This window comes from Mytilus californianus, unplaced genomic scaffold (genome assembly GCF_021869535.1).
Source record: "Mytilus californianus isolate M0D057914Y unplaced genomic scaffold, xbMytCali1.0.p SCAF_4, whole genome shotgun sequence".
NCBI lineage: Eukaryota > Metazoa > Mollusca > Bivalvia > Mytilida > Mytilidae > Mytilus > Mytilus californianus.
In genome coordinates this window covers 96,182,964-96,203,106 of record NW_026262690.1, presented here as the reverse complement: position 1 = coordinate 96,203,106, position 20,143 = coordinate 96,182,964, and the positions used below count along the sequence as shown (strand labels likewise).

The 20,143-nt window shown below is 31.8% G+C and overlaps 2 protein-coding genes across 2 annotated transcripts in view; one reads left to right on the top strand and one right to left on the bottom strand.

Annotated features, from left to right (window-relative positions):
- Nucleotides 1-6,188, bottom strand: part of LOC127698967 (ribosome biogenesis protein NOP53-like) — a 28,514-nt gene extending 22,326 nt beyond the window's left edge. The window contains exons 1-4 of the mRNA XM_052202752.1: nt 6,046-6,188; nt 4,943-5,016; nt 4,127-4,211; nt 3,161-3,351 (exon numbers count right to left, since the gene is read on the bottom strand). Coding sequence (XP_052058712.1) covers nt 3,161-3,351; nt 4,127-4,211; nt 4,943-5,016; nt 6,046-6,173 — 478 coding nt within the window. The 5' untranslated portion in view covers nt 6,174-6,188. The remainder of the gene's footprint in view (nt 1-3,160; nt 3,352-4,126; nt 4,212-4,942; nt 5,017-6,045) is intronic.
- Nucleotides 6,189-6,244: 56 nt separating this feature from the next.
- On the top strand, nt 6,245-17,971 carry LOC127698975 (prostaglandin reductase 2-like). Its single transcript, XM_052202762.1, has 8 exons — nt 6,245-6,285; nt 9,597-9,715; nt 10,351-10,551; nt 11,716-11,880; nt 14,010-14,219; nt 15,885-16,006; nt 17,041-17,128; nt 17,751-17,971. The coding sequence occupies exons 1-8, from the start codon at nt 6,246-6,248 to the stop codon at nt 17,856-17,858; spliced, it is 1,053 nt and encodes a 350-aa protein (XP_052058722.1). The 5' UTR covers nt 6,245; the 3' UTR covers nt 17,859-17,971.
- The last annotated feature ends 2,172 nt before the right edge of the window (nt 17,972-20,143 follow it).

Genomic DNA, 20,143 nt, shown 5'->3' with positions numbered 1-20,143 from the left:
AAAAATGTGCATATGTTGGATTATGTTTCCTTCTAACAGTTACCTTGTGAGCTAGTATTTTTCTAAGCTAAGCAGGTCAATTTCGTAGAAAGATGGAGAATGATTTATCCCCGTTGAAGAAACTAAAACATTCAAAATTTGTCATGATCAGCTTCAGTCGAAAATATTGATGTCCAAAAGAGATTGCTTTCAAAGTGTAATAAAGTCAACAGACCCCAAATTGAGTTCAGGGGTAGTAAAGCCCTACAACTTGAAATTGGAGTATTCAAATCATATCAATATTTTCTCATCCTGACTATGGTTGAAAGATTTCCCACTGTATATTAAACATTATTCACAAAGCAAAAGTTTCATGCTTATTGGAACTGTACATACAGAAATTAGTGTGAATTGATTATTTAGATTTTTGAACAATGGAAACAAATGTGAGGTTAGTTAATTGAGATTTCAGTTAATGGTGCATACAAACAATACTATTAAACTTTAAAATGTGAGTTTTTATTTTTGCAAAACCTATCCTGTCACAATTTTTTAAATTTAATAAAAACAGCACTTAAATTTCTAAATATATTTATTGTATTTATCCTCATTCCAAAATAAATAAAATGTGTAAGAAATCTATGTATTTTACCGCATTTTCAATTAGTCAAAGAGCGACAACTCTAACATATTCGGAAAACTCTGGATAATAGGCAAAAATGAAAAAAACTGGTAAAAATTGTCATTATAGGGCAACAACTTCAATAAGGAGTTGTCTGGCAGTTTTGATGTAAATAGACAGAAGGTAGATTTGTAAGAAGTTTAGAACATTTGCAAAATGTCAAAATGTAAACTGAGAAGTGAAAATGCTTCTATCCTTTGATAATTGTTAAACTTACGGTTGATACAACTGTAAAAGATCAGTGCAATGGAATTGCTCCCAGGGATTACTTGAGAGAACTTCCAGACTCTCTTTGAGATGAAACATACATGGAACAAAGTATGTGAGCTTTGTTGGTACAATCAAAGATAAGACTTGTACAATCTTTGATGAAATAAAACAAAAATGATGTCTCGTAACTTTTAGTTGGAAACAACTGTATTGAAATTTATGTATTCTGACACAGAACAGATTGTCGAAATATGCCTTCTGAATAAAGCATGACAAAAGATGATCATTGATGCAACTGTTCTATCTGATTATTTAAGAATATAAACTGAGATATGAACAGACAAAAAGAGGCATTTCCAAAAGGACAATAATCCAAAGAATAAATTAAAGTTTGATTTAGATTTAAAAAGAGACTGATTAAGATTATTGTAATTGTGCCAAAGCTAAGGTTGCAATTCCCTCCAGTAATGTTAATCATAGACAGGGTTGTATTTATAGTTCCATTTCAATGTTTTTGGTTATCTATGAAATTAATAGGTGTTAATTGCAGGTCTTTGGAAGTCTTTGTTTAAATTTTATCTTAACTTAATTTTACTGGACAAAATTTTATTTTGGCATTCAGTATAGCACTGTGGTGGTTAGATATGTCAGTTTCATGTCACATACATTTTGTACCTCATTGTCGAAATAAAAACAACTTTCCTTTCAGATTGTTACAAGTTGTATATTTTTAGAAAGCCAACAATACATTCTCGGTTATGCTTTGAAATTATGCTGTTCCAGAGAAATTCGTTTTCTGCCAAATTTTGTCCTGACAAGTTATTTGTCTTCTCCATGTTGCAACGTGTTGTATTTACTTTTGATTTTGTAATTTTTTTATCACCCCTTGTATTTCATTTTTTAACAAGAAAGAATTGTGTTAAAAAAGAACTGGTTAACATAAAACAATACCAATACCAGGTGTGGATCTGCGTTGCTGCATGCAATTGATTGAGGTTACATGTATAACAGAGCATAACTGATCATATCCAGACCAAATATGAAAATCATTCACTTCAATTGGAGCCAAAAAAAATTTACCAAAAACTTCCATTGCACAACAAGTGTTGCAAAATTTCAAACTATCGTCAATCAGGAAGTGGCTACACGTCAGATGTAATAAAGAGCTGCGCCATGAGTGCATGATACACCCGTGGCTTTTTCAATGATTAAAGTTCCATAACTCCTCAATGTCATATCAGAAATTTATAAAAAACTAAAGGGAGCTTATTTTAATAGATATAAACCAGTCACTAAAGTTTCATGAAAACTGCTCAAAACGTTTTTGAGTTATAGTCCAAAAACTGAAAAATCCCCCCTTTTTTATGAATAAAATCCCACAACTCGGAAACGTAAAATCTAAAATTCATAAAAATAAAAAGGAAGCTTACGTCAATAGATATAAGCCATTCACCAAAGTTTCATAAAAATTTGTTAAAGCGTTTTTGAGTTATTGTCCGACATGTTGACGACAGATGGACGGACTGATGGACAGACCATGGTTTACCATAATATGTCCCGTAAATGGACGTATAAATATTGCTTACTTACTACAACTCAACATTATCAAGCTTAGAAATCTTTGACGAAAATTTTCCTTGTAGGATGAGTGTTGTAAAATTTCAAACTATCAGCACACAGGAAGTGGCTACATGGCCAATGTAAAAATTGCTTTCTCCCTACAACTCAACATTATCAAGCTGCAGATCTCATATTAAATCATTCCCTTTCACAGAAGCTGAGAAAAACAGAGTTGAGAAGTTACTACATATAAATATGCTTCCGCCTTCAGCGACACAGGTAAAACAATATAAATACGAAAATTGAATACCAAGCCGTCTCATCCATATTTAGAAGTCATTGTCTGAGAACCAGAAATTTTTTTTGACATGGCCTCATGGACAAAACTTGCATTTAACACCTATATTCATTAGACACAATTTTTAACTAGATACCCAAATGATGGTTGTGGCAAAGTTTTGGTTAAATTTGGCCCAGTAGTTTCATAGTTTATGATCTTTATAAAACTTAATAGACGAAAAATCACAACGACAACAAACGCCAAGTAATTGCAAAAGTTCACACTAGCACTTTTGGCAAAGTGAGCTAAAAAGCAGCATTAAAAATTCTGAAAATATATATCAACTACATATACCATCACTCTTGACATTTCACAACAATATTTAGTATTTTTTACCAGTAATTTGTTCTCATAAGTCGTCCCTGAAATTTATTTATATATATGCATACCAGTGCCCCACAAGTCGTAAGATTTTTTAAACAATCTGTGTTCTTTCCTCCTTGTTTCCCTTTTCAGTCTACGATCTGTGCGACTTTGTTTTTCAGCCTGTATTTCTGTCTTTGTTTTCTTTCCACTTTTTATTCTTTCCACCACTCGTTCATGTCTTCTTTCTACACCAGGTTTTCTGAGATTATGTGCACTGTACCAAAAGTAAAATAAGAATAGTTGTGATACAGTATCATACTTTCTAACTCTATTGCAATAGTTAGTTTTCTTTAATTAGACAAACTGAATTCTGGATACCTTCTAGAGGGCTATGAATGTAAACCATTTGAGAAAAGCAACTTTTGAGTTTATAAATTTATTACACAATATCACTTCATGTACTTGCCACTTCAATTTGTATTGTTATATATATTGTATTGTGGAGAAGACTTTATAAGTATGTTTTACTTGTGTCTGATCCTTTTTTGCTTTGAGCAAATAAAATATGTTTAAACTAAATGTACTTGCCAAATTTGAAGAAGTGATGAAACCAATTTTTTTATTTATTCACATCAGTTTCTATTTTCTAATAGTTTATTATCAACAGAGAATTTCAATAAATTTTTCTTCTTTACATTTTATCTACATGTATGATTTCAAAATCATTTACAAGACTTCACATTCAGTGGAGAAGTAAATAAGTACAGAATTAATGTTACAGCATGAACCATTCATATATCATGTTAAACAATTTTTCTTGCTAGTGTTCAAGCAATTTTGATAAAAATAATGACATTTTTTAAAAAAACCTTTTGTTATAATCTTTAACATTTGAAAGAGTGACACCTTGAAAACAGTTGGTAATTACATAAAATTGAGAATGGAAATGGGGAATGTATCAAAGAGACAACAACTTGACCAAAGAGCATAAAACATGAATGGTTTATACTATAAATGATCATGATGATATGCAGTAATTATTAGCTTACATTCTGGCAGGTTTTATCCTTGGATCAAATTGTAAATGAGAATGACATTTCAATATTTTTGTATCTTTCTTCTTTCTCTTTCTCTCTGAAAAGTAAAAAATGTTCTGTTTAAAATGAAAGGAAGAGTGGGTAAATAAAATAGAACTAGAGGCCATCAAACTGCTTTCAACTATAAAAAGCATCCACAATTTTTGACAAGCCCTAAATTTCTCCAATTTCTTGACTGTACATTTCTTTTTACATGTAGCTGGGAAATTAATTGAAGAAGGGATACAGTGTATTAATTCAAGACATATTTTTTGTTTTGTTTAACATGTTTAAGGTTAGTTAATCATAGAGTTATAATGTTCTATACATTTGTACAATTCTATTTAATTTTAAGGCATCACCAGAGCCAAAAGAAAATCCTAGTCACAACCAGTAAGTAAAATTCACTGTACCAATCTTATGAATGCCCCAAGTGAGTTTTAAAAATGTCTTCATCTTGGTGTTTAGTCTTTTTGTGATCTTTATAAATGTACCAAAAGTTACATATAATTCAGTTATTTGTTAATTGGCCACCAAAGCCCCTTAATACAAATTGTGAAAGAATTATACTTGAGTATCCATAATAAAACATATAAATATATATATTTGTCTTTAAAAACAAGCAATAATCACACAAGAAACAGTAACAAAATTCACTTTAAAGTCTATGAACATGTCTACTAGCTTCATAAAATAAGATGTACATATCGACCCCAAATACATTTTACAGAATATAAATGTGTTTAATCATTGGAATTTCAAATACAATATGATTCTAAAGAAACATACGAATCTGTGGTTCCTCCTCTGGAGCTTTGTCAACAATAAACAACTGTTCATCTTTCTTCTCTGCAACCAAACCTCTACAAAAAAAAACCAAGAAAAATATTCTATAACATGTACAACAAGGACTGTGATTTGCAATGACATAAAATCAGTTTCAGAGAAGGAAGAAGGTTTCAATAAGTATATAAAAATTCTATCATTTTGTGACTAAAATCATAAGTGACAGTAACATACCATGCCCAAAAAACACACTAGTACCTCACTTCTCTTTGCTACAAATTTAGAAATATAAGTAGTAGTCTGATTCTCAGGTGCTGAGCCTAACTTTTGACATTCCTTCATATGCTAGAACAACAATTTAAAACTGAGATCCTGTTTAATGTGAATTTATGTCTGTTTACTGGTACTAAACCGTTTGTAGAATTGAATTAGTATACTATTCTCTGAAAATATACAGTAATGTCATGTTTACTATTGCAGCGGTGATTCCCCTTACCTAGAAGATATATAATTGCCCTCCACTAGTGGAGTACTCCTTTAGCTCAGTTGGTACTTTGTAGAGCAGTGGCTTAATTGCTGTGTAAGGGGTTCAGCATGTTTAGGGATCTATTCAAGCTGGTACAGTAATGAATTTTGAAAGGCAAGTCATGATCTACGATTACAAAATTGGGGCCCCAACACCAAAACACATGATTAGAAGAAATACCTAGCTAGGGGAAGTGTTGAAGATTATATATCGTCATTATAGTATAATTATTCTTGTTGTGGGGGAAGTGTAGCGCTGCTTCCCCTTACCAAGAAAATATATAACCACCCTCCCTAGCTGCGCTTGTGGAATTTTCCTTTAGCTGAGTGGGTAGAGCGGTGGCTTACTGTGCCAGGGATCCTTGGACCGAATCACAGCAGATGCAGTAATAAATTTTGAAAGGCAAATCATACTCTACAGTTACATTATCGTCATGACCATCACTATCACTTTTGGTTATTTGTCTTGTTAGAAACAATTTGATATATCACTTAACATCGAAATAAAAAAAATTGGGGTTATCAATCAGATAATTTGGTATTATTTATCACAACTGCAACTGTAAATTATTGATAAATACCCTGTCCTTTCTTGTAGTCTTTGGTCTTCTAAAAACTCTTCCACTTCTGTAATATCTGTCTTTTTCCATCCCTTCTTCTTATTTTTACTTATTCTAAGTTTCTTTCTTGTCTGCTGTTTATTTTCCATTTTGTTAATCTGTTGACTTTTCTACACGTGCAACTGTTGACATCGGGTTATCTCCACTTGATGACCTAAAATATGACCGAAAACCACAACACCGTATTTGTATCTAGACCAGGTTAATGCAATTTATTAAATTAATGAAAGGTTTATTGGAACAAAATTATCTTATTTGATTCCCAAAACAATAGTTATTATCGTTAAAATTATTAATTTGCAATGTCAAGTACAATTAATAACGGAATTGTACAAAAAAGTATGATTGATACAACATAAAACCAAAAAGAACCAACAAAAATAGACAGTTTACACCTACACATTTAAAAGTAATATCACATAATGACATAGTTCCCGAAATTGGCAACTATCGGTAATTTTTTAAAGAAGCTGTTAACACTATGTGTGTTAATATTAAATCTCATTTTTCAAGAATATGATTCTATAAATCTGTTTGCCAAAAAAAAAACTATTTTAGTATTTAGCATTAGAGACAAAGATAAAATAAGTCTCTGATTTAATCATATTAAAAGAAAATAACTTGTGGATTCATTTTATTTCAAAGGATTAGAAATATTTTTGAAACATTTCTTAAGTCAATACCTATTAAATTAAAAAAAAAACTAAATATTGAATCTCTTAACATTTTTTTTATGAAAACAGTTAACATATAGATGTTCTGCCTAGGGAAAGAAAAGGAAACAACATGTTATAAATTTCATGCATCTGAAGTGCTTTTCTGGATTTACCTTCATTAGGAATGCTCAAAGCAGAATATTTGAAAACCAAGAATGTAATACTATAATAACCTAAACAGTTGAAGAGCTACATGACCAAAAAGGACCTAGAAATATAGCCAAATATATCTAAGGTCAACTTTACCTGAGGGTGTTGAAACCTTAGTTTCTTATAATTTCAAAATTTATTAATGGACAATTTTAGAAAATTCTGTTATAAATCCGGTCAGTACTGACTCATATATATACCGAGCTGATGATACCCTCTGGGACTGATAGTCCACCAGCAGAGGTATCAACCCAGTGCGGTAAAAAGATTAGTTATATTTAACCCTTTTCATTTTTGGATAGAATTTTTTTTTTTCTAAATTGAGATTGTTAAATATTTTTCTTCTTTTATTTTATTTGTTGTAGATTAAAGAATTTGTTGAGTCTAATTGTATTAAACAATTCATGTCTCTGTACTAATTTTCCTGACAATATTTAGAAGTTTAAAATCTAAATCTTTGTACTCATGTTTAAAAAGTCAGATTTGGACATCATGAAAAGGACAACCCCTACAATATATGCATCTAAATAAAATTATAGGACCCTCCAATCAACAGATCAATAAATGTTATACAGACAGTGTCATAAATGAGAACCTGAGAATATACAAAATTATAATCTGTTTAACTGTACTACATGTATCAAGAAGACGTTTGCTCTATTCAATAAATACTTGTACTAAAAAATGTACAAGTAATTAAAATGTACTTTAATACGTTCTGATAGATTAATTAATTGTTAACCATGTTTTGACAATCATACAGTTTACTGGATCTTGGTGATCTCAACAGGGAATGTTTCACATGTGATATTGGAGAGATTTTGAATTTGCCAATCTTGAGGACTCTAAAGGTGTCTGTGAGACTTTGATGTCTAAGATAAAAAATTCTTGCAGTTGTTTTTTACCATCAAAATATTATTCTCTATCTAGTTGCCTTTTCATCAAGATTATAAAGATTTTGAAAGCTTACAAGAAAGTAAAAAGTTTTCCCATGCTGTTATATTCATATTACAGTTAATATGAAATATTTATTCTTCTGATAACTTAAGTTTATATGTTCTACTTTTTCTCTTTTCATCTGTATGTTTAAAAAACTTGTCATTCATTCTATACAAATTATTTTCCCTAATAATGCTTTCCGTACTTTGACCTATAATCGTTTACTTTTTATACATAGCACTCATACCACATCTTATTTATATTTATATGGATAACCTACCAAGTTATCTAACAAATATCTTGATGTGCCCTGTGGTTATTTAAGTGTTTTGTATTGTTTCTATATTTACCATTAATAAGATTGCCTGGCAAATTATTTCAGTACTTGTTTGATTTATTTGCCTAAAACCAATTTTCAAACATCAACAATGACATCAATTTCATCCAATCAAAGAACAGATCATCGACAATGCCCATGATGTTACACTAGTTTAGAGTTATTAAGGTCAAATGTTATCAAATTGAAACGATACTGACTGCTTTGGAAAAAATTGCAACCACAATTACCAACACATATATGACAATTTATAACATGGTTATGGTTAGATGTCATATTAGTAATTTCCAAAATAATTTGACACTTAATAGCTCACCTGGCCCGAAGGGCCAAGTGAGCTTTTCTCATCACTTGGCGTCCGTCGTCCGTCGTTGTCGTCTTCGTCCGTCGTCATTAGCTTTTTACAAAATTCTTCTCCTCTGAAACCACGGGGCCAAATTTTACCAAACTTAGCCACAATCATCATTAGGGTATCTAGTTTAAAAAATGTGTCCGATGACCCCGCCAACCAACCAAGATGGCCGTCATGACTAAAAATAGAACATAGGGGTAAAATGTAGATTTTGGCTTATATCTCTGAAACCAAAGCATTTAGAGTAAATCTGACATAGGGTAAAACTGATTATCAGATCAAGATCTATCTGCCCTGAAATTTTCAGACAAATCTGACAACCTGTTGTTGGGTTGCTGCCCCTGAATTTAAGAAATTTTGCAGTTTTTGGTTATTATCTTGAATATTATTATAGATAGAGATAAACTGTAAACAGCAATAATGTTCAACAAAGTAAGATCTACAAATAAGTTGGCATGACCAAAATTGTCAGTCAACCCCTTTAGGAGTTATTGCCCTTAATAGTCAATTTTTAACAATTTTTTGTTAATTTTTGTAATCTTTTACAAAAATCTTCTTCTCTGAAACTACTGAGACAAATTTAACCATACTTGGCCATAATCATTATTAGGGTATCTAGTTTAAAAAATTTGTCAGATGACCCCGCCTTCCAACCATCATGGCCGACTTGGTTAAAAATGGAACATAGGGGTAAAATGCAGTTTTTGGTTTATATCTCTGAAACTAAAGCATTTAAAGCAAATCTGACAAGGTGGCAAAAATGTTCATCAGATTTAGATATATCTGCCCTGAAATTTTCAGACGAATCCGACAACCCGTTGTTGGGTTGCTGCCCCTGAGTTAGTAATTTTACAGAAATTTTGCAGTTTTTTGTTATTATCTTAGATATCATTATAATATCTAATATCTAATACTATTAATTATGATTTTAACCTTATTTTACATGATTTCCAAAGCATCAGTAAATACAGGTGAGCGACACAGGCTCTTGAGAGCCTCTAGTTTATATATATTTCAGGTGTAAATGGTGAACCGAAAGAAGAAAACTTTAGATTTGAAAAATGTCCTTACCCTGCAGATCTACAGAAAGAAGAAGTATTGATTAAAACTCTGTACTTATCTGTTGATCCAGCATTGGTAATTATTTTCAAATTAACAATTTTAATATTGATGAAATTTTAGACAATTTTGAAACATATTCACTATTTTAACATCCCTGGAGTATTTAATCATGATTTTGTATGTAATATGTCTATCTGTTTGCCTGTTTGTCCACCCTTCCAAAATTTTTCCAGATGATGACTGATATTTGCCTCTTATTTTATCTTTCTTTAAAGTTGTATTTTTACTATGTAAGTATGATCGTGATGAAGGCTGCGTGATACTACAGGTATTTGAAGTCATACCCCTTTGAAATATGAATTTTTTTAAATAAATTGTTTCAGATGATAGTAACTTCAGATGCCTTGAAGATACACCTTGATATATATGCTTCTAATTTGTTGTTTCAATAAGATGGTTTCTGGATGATAATTTTGTTTTAAAGGTGAACAGATGATAACTTTATTTATCTCTGAAGATAATCCTTGATATATATGCTACCAGAAAAAAAAATCATGACAGCTTATAGATGCTGCCTTGTCTATTGGTTTGAACAAATGGGTTCTGGATGATAATTTTGGATTTCTTTTAGCAATATCATATTCTTTAAGCATGATTTCTAATAAAATATATGTCAATGTTTTCATTTCTAATGGTTTGATTTTTTCTAGAGATGTCGGATGAATGAAAGTACAGGTGTAGATTACATGGGACCATGGCAGATAGGAGAAACAATAGAGGGATTTGGAGGAGTTGGTTCTGTAATTAAGTCATTAAATCCAGAGTTTGCAGAAGGTGATTTAGTCTGTTCTCAATATGGATGGCCATGGAAAGAGTATTTTGTTAGGAAACCTGATAAATCATTCCAGAAAGTAAGTCATGGATTTTGGATTGTTTATTTTATTGCAAATATTGATAATTTTGATACATCTTTTTTGTTTTGTAGTTCCAAAGAATGACAAACCTAATACCTAACAATGATTTGGAAGTATGTCTAAGCAGATTAATCCATCTTAGTTTATGTACATTTTAAAGTTATAATTTTTTATTTGAAATATGTCCTTTTTTAAGTTTAAGGCTACCAAATAGCTGTCTTTAGTTAAAATAGTTTCCATAATTACTTTAGATAGTAAAAGATAACAAAATGTGCATTCCTGTCATAATGATACATATCAAAAAGGAAAACAAAATTCTGCAATTTTCCATGCTTAAAGGAAATAACTCTCATTTTGAAATTCTTAAATTGGATATGGCAACCTGTATTTTACCAACATTACAAATCTTGATGTTTTTATTAAGAATTAAGCATGTACAGCTGAATTCCAAAACAGATGTATCTATAGATGTATCTAAGAAAGAATAATGATATTATACAAGCTTATACTTATATCTTACAGGTAGACAAGTCATTACTTGATTGGAAGATATCATACTGTCTCGATGTTTTTATATCTTACAGGTAGACAAGTCATTACTTGATTGGAAGATATCATACTGTCTCAATGTTTTTATATCTTACAGGTAGACAAGTCATTACTTGGTGGGAAGATGATATACTGTCTCAGTGTTTATATATCTTACAGGTAGACATGTCATTACTTGATGGGAAGATATCATACTGTCTCAGTGTTTTTATATCTTACAGGTAGGCAAGTCATTACTTGGTGGGAAGATAATATACTGTCTCAGAGTTTATATATCTCACAGGTAGGCAAGTCATTACTTGATGGGAAGATATCATACTGTCTCAGTGTTTATACATCTTACAGGTAGACAAGTCATTAGTTGGTGGGAAGATATCATTCTGTCTCAGTGTTTATATATCTTACATGTAGACAAGATTTCATACTTTCTCAGTGTTTTTATATCTTACAGGTAGACAAGTGGTTAGTTGATGGAAAGATATTATACTGTCTCAGTGTTTTGATATCTTACAGGTAGACAAGGCATTAGTTGGTGGGAAGATATCATACTGTCTCAGTGTTTTTATATCTTACAGGTAGACAAGCCTTATTTGGTGTTTTTATATCTTACAGGTGGACAGGTCATTAGTTGGTGGGAAGATATCATACTGTCTCAGTGTTTTAAGTCTGACAGGACTGACCTCATATTTAGGTATTACAGAGGAAGGTCACTTACAACCTTTACATACACTAGTAATCAGTGGTGCAGCAGGGGCATGTGGATCTTTAGCAGGACAGGTAAAAATGTACAATAAAAGTAGGGGTTTCACCAGAGGTTCCAAGCAGCAGCGGATTCAAGTTGCACACCCATTGCAATTCCCCCAAAACCTTAGCAAAATTATTAATTAGCCCAGAAGAGGTCTAATGCAGCCCTAAACTCCTCATTGTTTTCATGAGTCCCCATCCCACCCCCCTCAAAACCCATCAAATCTTTGAAATTCTCCTTTAAAGCATAAAAAAGATATTTGTGCATAAAGAAATGTTATTTGTTATAATATATAATGACCTAACATATTTGTAAATAGATGTGCTGTTGTGATGGCTTATCATAAGTAATGTTTCATTAATGGACTTTGCTAGTAACATGAGTAACACAACAGGTATCACTAGAAATTGCTGACCCACCTGAGGCATCTGAAATTACCTCTAGTTCCTGGTGAGATTTGTGTTACTCAATTAAACACTCTTGTCAATAACAGGCGAATCGAGATTAGAATGAACATGGTAGAAGTTTAAGGCACATTGGTGCACATGAATGCTGGCATTAAGAGTATTATTTTGAACGCTCAACTACAAAAAAATGTCAAAATATAAGACTGAAAGCAAACTAGTTGTCTTAAAACGTGCAAATTGGTACAAGGGTTAACCGATAGGAATTGGAAGGGGTTAAAGTTAGCTAGCAGAAATGAGTTTTGTACATAGCACATGGGTGGCTAAGTTGAACTAAGTTTTTTGCCATGATTTTCAGTGTACAGTTTTTATGCCCCTGCCGTAGCGGTGGGGCATTAAGTTTTACCCTTGTCCGTCTGTACGTACATACGTACGTACATCCCAAAATTGGTTTCCGTTCTTTAACTTGAGTTTGCCTCAACCAAATGTTATGAAACTGATACCCAATGCTTATTACCACAAAACACAGATCAAGTTTGAATTTTAGTGGCGTCACTTCAACCGTTCTAGAGTTATGCCCCTTTATAAATGGAAAAATTGCAAATTTTTAGTTTCCATTCTCTTACTTAAGTTTGCCTCAACTAAATGTTATGAAACTTATACACAATGCTTATTACCACAAAACACAGATCAAGTTTGAATTTTGGTGGTGTCACTTTAACCGTTCTAGAGTTATGCTCCTTTATAAATGGAAAAATTGCAAAATTTTTATTTTCTTCTAAATATCAAGTAATTTTTAAAATTGGAGTTATCTTCCTTTGTCCATGATTATAATTGAATCAACTACAATCAATGCTTTATACAATGCAATGTTTAATTTTGACTTCGACTGTTAAAACACAGATCAAATTGAATTTGGGTAGTGTCACTTTAACCATTATTGAGTTATGCCCCTTTATAAATCAAAAGATTGCAAAATTTTTAGTTTCCATTCTGTAACTTAAATTTGCACCAACCAAACATTATGAAACCTATACACAATATTCATTACCACAAAACTGAGATCAAGTACACATTTTTTGTTTCCGTTTTCTAACTTTAGTTTGCCTCAACCAAATGTTATGAAACTTATACACAATGCTTATTACTACATAATACAGATTAAGTACAAAATTTGGTGGGACACTTTTACCATTCTTGAGTTATGTCCCATTATAAACATAAAAATGGCTGAATATTTCGTTTCTGGTCTCTAAATTTAGTTGGTCTCAACCAAATGTTATAAAACTTATACACAACCGTTCTAGAGTTATGCCTGTTTACAAATAGAAAAATTGCTGAATTTTTAGTTTCTTTCTCTACTTAAGTTAGCCTCAACCAAATGTTATGAGACTTACACACAATGCTAATTACCACAAAACTCAGATCAAGTTCAAATTTGGGTAGCGTCACTTTTATCGTTCTTCAGTTATGTCCCTTTATAACTATATGATATGCAAGCGGGTGCATCATCTGTGTCCACATGTGGACACTATCCACATTTATTTTCTTTGTATGCAACACACCTTCTGGTAGTGGTGAATAATCATGTCAAGTGTCATCACTGAACTCCAAGTGGTTTTTTAGTTAGAGGGGGAAACTATTTGTGACAGATGCATGGATACACGGACAGAAAAGCTGATTACTATAGGCCTTGCACCCATTAATCAGCTGGGCCCTAATTAGAGAAGATAAAAAGTTATATTTCTTTTTTGTAGTTTGGTCATTTAAAAGGTTGTGAAAGAGTTATTGGAATTTGTGGTAGTGATGAGAAATGTAAATATTTAACAGATGAACTTGGATTTAATGGTGCTATCAATTATAAAACACAGAACATAAAAGACGAACTGTGTAAACACTGTCCTAAAGGTGTTGATGTATACTTTGACAATGTTGGTGGAGCAATCAGTGATCAGGTCATTAAACAGGTATATACATGTACTTTTATATCATCATTGAAAATGTTGATGAGATAATCAGTCATTAAACATTTATACATTGATATAATATTCATTTGCTTCTTCAATTTCATTAACTGAAAAACGATAAAATTTATCGAGAGATATTTCAGCCATTTGAAAATTCACCAATGCCATTTATTGAAACAAAGCCTGATAAGATTTTACAAACAAACAACGTGATTTGTTTGTTTCGTTTACCATTTCTTTGAAAGGATTTCGATCCTCAAAATTGTTGGAAAAGTATGAATAGGTTTAGTTGTGTGTTGAGCCTAGTTTGCAGACAAAAGCTAAATGTAATAACCCCATCCCTTGTCAGTAACAACAAACATGATAACCAAAAATGAGCCTATGTTTGCTGAAAATAAAAGAATTTTACAAGATTTTGTTAAGGTAAAAATTAAAAACTGATGATCCTAGATTAAATTATTTTAAATAATACTTTATCATAAAGGTATGATAACAATTTTGGTGTACCTGACAAATGTTTCTAGAATAATTTTCATCAGGTTTACGAGAGGCCAAAAGTTTTGGAAGTCAAATACACCAAGTGTTGAAAGAATCAATGCTAAAAAAGGTTAATGAATACCGGGTATGCATAGAAATGTAAATTGCCAGTGGGACTTCAATTAGGCAGAACAAATATAATTTTACACTGATAGGAACGCGAAAGGGTAAAGTTAGTGAGCAGAAAAGATTTTTGTACATAAGAACAGGGGTCACTAAGTTGAACTAAGTTTTTGACCATGACTTTCAAGAGTATAGTTTTTTTCGTAGTATGCAGCACACCTTATGGTAGTGGAGAATAATCATGCCAAGTGTCATTACTGAACTCCAAGTGTTTTTAAAGTTTAAAGAGAGCAGAAACTATTTGTGACAGACGCATGGATACACAGACGGACAAGCTGATTACTATAGTCATAACAAAATAATGTTTGTTGTTACTGACAAGGGGTGGCATTATGACAATTTTGTTTTTTGTCTGCAAGAACTAGGCCTAATACACAACTAAGCCTTTAAATACTTTTCCAACAATTTTAAGGGTCGAATTTCTTTCAAGTAAATACCTTCAGCAGAATAATATTACAAGGTTAAATAGTCTATCCTTTTCCATTCTCAATTCTATTATAAAGCATTACAATACATTGCTGTACTACTGAAATAATTTTTCATGGTATGATCCCCATTGCAAGAAAATGACAGTCTTTGTTTAATTAAAAATCAATTGATTTTCACCTGTTACATTAGGGCTATTCCAGAAAAAAATCTATGGGGGGGTTGGAAGGCACTTTATATTAATAATACATGGGTGATGGGTATCAGAGTAACTTTCACATATATAGTGCACTCTGATTCTAAATTACGATTGTCTGGGTGGTGGGTGCTGAAAAAAACTGCCTTCTAACCCCCCCCATACATTTTTTTCTGGAATAGCCCTTATTATTTTCAATTTTCCACAAAAGAGAAATAGCTGTGGTTTTAGATTAAAAAGAGCAAAAAAATCACTCTTCCTTTACTTTTGTTGATCAGTTGTGTGTAGTATCATGAATAAATACACCATATCCTTCATTCATATTAATGTTCACAACTACCAGCAATGGTAAGATGTATTTTACAATTGTATTATGATTTCAGATGAACAAAGATTCCCATGTAATTTTGTGTGGACAGATATCTGTTTATAATAAAGATGTCCCCTATCCACCACCCATACCAGAGGAGACTAAGCAATGCCTTCAGCAGAATAATATCACAAGGTAAATATGTCTACCATTCTCACTACCCATTCCAGAAATATTTTTCTTAAGTTTTTTTCATAAAGAAAAATTACATTATAATCAGGGGCAGATTGAGGATTTTGCTTCGAGGATGTAATACCCAAAGCTGAGTACCCATATAGCAAATAAAATCTTATGTTTTTCATATGTATCAGAAAAATGAGATGATCTTCATATATGAAGTTAGTTCTGTTAAGTTCCTTTTAAAGTAAAAATCCCCCTAAAATGGCCATACATCCCTCCCTTTGATAGTATTACCTTGTACTTAGCTCAGCTTTAACAATCAGCAATATAATTTACCACAAAAACAGAGTACATGTACCAGTAATAAAATTCACCTCAAAAATAGAGTAAGGGAATTTTTATTTAGCTTTGTATGTTATAAGTTATCCATAAGGGTTGAAAATAAGATAAAACTTGCTCTTTTCTCCAAAGAATTTGCTCAAAATGCATGTTAAATTTATTGGGGGATCATTTTGCTCAGAACAAAAGGATAATTTCTCACTTCAGTATATATCATTCATTTTAATAAGGCATTGAATATTGAATTTGACAGCAGTCATACAAACTAGTATGAGTTGACAGTCTTGATATTAATAACTGCCTCAGTGGTCTCTTGGAAGAGTGTTCCTCTCCAGTGTAGGAGATTATGGGTTCAGTCCAAAGACTTGAAAATTGGTATTTGCTGCTTCTCCACAAAACACAATGTATTCAGGAGTAAGGCCAATGACTTTTTGGTTTTGAGTCATAAAAATGTGTTTGAGAAGGGTGATATGTCTCCCTGCCAAACGTTTTCTTGTGAATAACGCCACAGCGTTGGTCTAATACTAAGCAAGAATATGCATTTAATTTGCCACTGGATGTTAAACATTCATCTATCCATCCATCTTAATGTTAAAACTAGGATATGCTGGGTTTTTTTTTGGAGGTTTTTATCCTTGCTTGAAAGTGTGCCAATCAAAATGATGAATAACAAGTCATTAGTTCATTAGAATAGTTTTATTTTTTTTCAGGGAAAGGTTTTTGGTGCTTAATTATCCTGAAAAATTTGATGAATCGTTAAAACAGATTGCTGAATGGCTCCTATCAGGCAAAATAAAGGTACAGTAATCATGAAAGAACAACTTTTAAAGTTGTATTATTTCAGTATTTAAATATATCAGTCACTTGACCATGACTGAGGGGGATTTCTTATAAATCAAAATCAAATATTTATTATTCCAATCAAGGTCCCACAGCGGGCATCTTCAAGCAACAATTATAAGTTAGATACATTTGTGTATAATATAATGTGATAGATACTGTAATATATATAAATAAAAAGCAGAATAAGTATAATTGGATCGTTACGTCCAGCAATGCAGTTCAGATTCACTTCAACATCATTATCATTGAAGAGTTATACCATTATAAACAACGTTGCTTATTTCATAAGAATATGAATAAAAAAAAAATAATAAATTTGTTGCAGGTAGTTGTTCTGAGATGTATTGATTCTAATGCAACTGTTTAGCAAATCTCAACTATCCATCAAAAATACTTATTCTTAGATGGATTTGATCAGTTAATCTAAAGTGAATGTATGAAAAATGTATAAAAAAAACAGATATAAATTGAGTAAACTTTTATTGGCTGCAAATAGCACCTCCTAATGAATCACAACTGACATTTAACAATATGTATATGAAAGTTGATACATATTTCTGTTTTGTTTTTTTTACAGGTGAAGGAAACTATTGCAGAAGGTCTTGTAAATGCTGGTCCTGCCTTTGTATCAATGATGAGAGGAGGAAACATAGGAAAACAATTAATTCGTGTAGCTAGTCTATAAACTTTTCAAATGTATTTCATAGTACTAATAGAGATTAATTTGTCAATTAATATGATTTGTAAATGATAATCATTTTTTTTTTAAATTCAGGGAATAAATGTTTACTTTTAAGATTTATAGATATTATTATTAGTAATAACTTAATATTATTTTTATTATTCTTCAACCTTAAAAGGGAAGTAACCAAATTCCTTTCAGATGAACTGGAATGAGTTTATAAAAAGAAGTGGTATTTGGATTCAATCTTATTTGCTATCTCTATGTCATCCTTTGGAATTAATAATTAACAATGACCTATTTTACATTTTTGTCATGAGCCTCATCAGTAATCAACTATAACAAGTTTATTAATAAATTGGTATGTCTACCTTGGACTCTTAATGAAGGATTCAATGCTATCAGTCTGTTTATAATGGATTAAGTTAGGAAAACTTGCAGCATTCATCCTGTTGGTCATAACAAGGTAAAATCCTGTGATTACCTGTATTCCACTACAATATAAAAAATAAGGAGACGTGGTATGATTGCCAAAGAGACAACTATCCACAAGAGATAAAAAAAACCAGTTGTAAACAACTACAAGTCACTGTATGACCTTCAACAAACATGTACATCAAAACGTATACCTTATAGTACATGTATGCTGTAAAAGGCAAAAAAAAAACAATTCAAAAGAGAAAAACTGCTTCGCTGAGCGCAGCTGGATACGCCTGCAAAGGTCCAACCCTGAACAGTTGGGACAAAAATGGACACAATATTCAAGCTTGATACAGGTCTGAATTTGGATTGTATTAAATATTTAACATATTATAGGTTTCTGAATAAATGTAGTCAAAGAACTTGAAATTGGTTATAGGAATTGAATTTATATTCAATTAAAGATTTCTTGCTGTTGTGCAATACACTGTGCTGTTGCGCAATACTTAGTAAATCTGTTGTCAGACTATAAACAATTAAAGTTCAATTAATTCTCAATGTCATATTAAAAATTTATGAAAATGTAAAGGGAGCTTACATCAATAGATATAAATAATTCACCAAAGTTTCATGAGAATTTCTGACAGCATTTTTGTCTCGCCTGCGACGAAAGTCGCAGAAAGTGAGACATAGGTATTACTATCCGGCGGCGGCGGCGACGGCTGCGTAAACTATTTGTATAAAGCTTTATATTTCAGAAGGTAGAAGACCTTGATGCTTCATACTTTGTATGCAGATACCTTATGTTACGAACTTTCCGTCTGTCATATGTCCAATGTCCTTGACCTTATTTTCATGGTTCAGCGACTGCTTGAAAAAAAAGTTTAGTTTTTTTGTTATGTAAATTTCTCACTTATTATGAGTAATAGGATAACTATATTTGGTATATGGGTTCCTTGCAACGTCTACATGTCCATCAGACAGGGTTCACCTGACCTCAGCCTCATTTCATGGATCAGTGATCAAGGTTAAAGTTACGTGATGAGGTCCGTTTCTCAGATACTACAGGCAGTAGGTCAGCTATATGTGGTGTATGGAATGATTATAAGGGATACATGTCAGTCTGGCAGGTTTCATCTGACTTTGACCTCATTTTCACGGTTCATTGGTCAATGTTAAGTTTTTGTGTTTTGGTCAGTTTTTCTAATACTATAAGCCATTGGTCAACTATATTTGGTGTATGGAATGATTGTAAGGTGTACATGTCTGTCTGGCAGGTGTCATTTGTCCTTGACCTCATTTTCATGGTTCATTGGTCAATGTTAAGTTTTTGTGTTTTGGTCTGTTTTTCTAATACTATAAGCAATAGGTCAACTATATTTGGTGTATGGAATGATTGTAAGGTGTACATGTCTGTCTGGCAGGTGTCATTTGTCCTTGACCTCATTTTCATGGTTCATTGGTCAATGTTAAGTTGCTCTTGTTTGGTCCTCTTCTCAGATACTATAAGTTATAGGTCAACTATATGTGGTGTATGGAATGATTGTAAGGTGTGCACGTCTGTCTGACAGGTTTCATCTGACCTTGAGCTTATTTTCATGGTTCATTGATCAATGTTAAGTTTCTGTTGTTTGGTCTTCTTCTCAGATGCTATAAGTAATAGGTCAACTATATTTGGTGTATGGAATGTATTTTATTATTTAACTGCTGATTACTTACATTGAAATAGATTATTTTATAAAAATCTTTAAATAACATTAATAATGATAATAAATAATAAAAACTTTTAAGGGATCATTACTAAACTGTGATTAACAAAAACATTGGAAGGTGTGAAAATGTTAAAATAAGGTCACTCATGCATTAAT

Coding starts and splice junctions, on each gene's coding strand:
- LOC127698975 (XM_052202762.1), top strand. CDS start 6,246: ATGACCGAAAACCACAACACCGTATTTGTATCTAGACCAG. Junction 10,552..11,715: donor CTGATAAATCATTCCAGAAA/GTAAGTCATGGA, acceptor TATATCTTACAG/GTGGACAGGTCATTAGTTGG. Junction 11,881..14,009: donor GTGGATCTTTAGCAGGACAG/GTAAAAATGTAC, acceptor TCTTTTTTGTAG/TTTGGTCATTTAAAAGGTTG.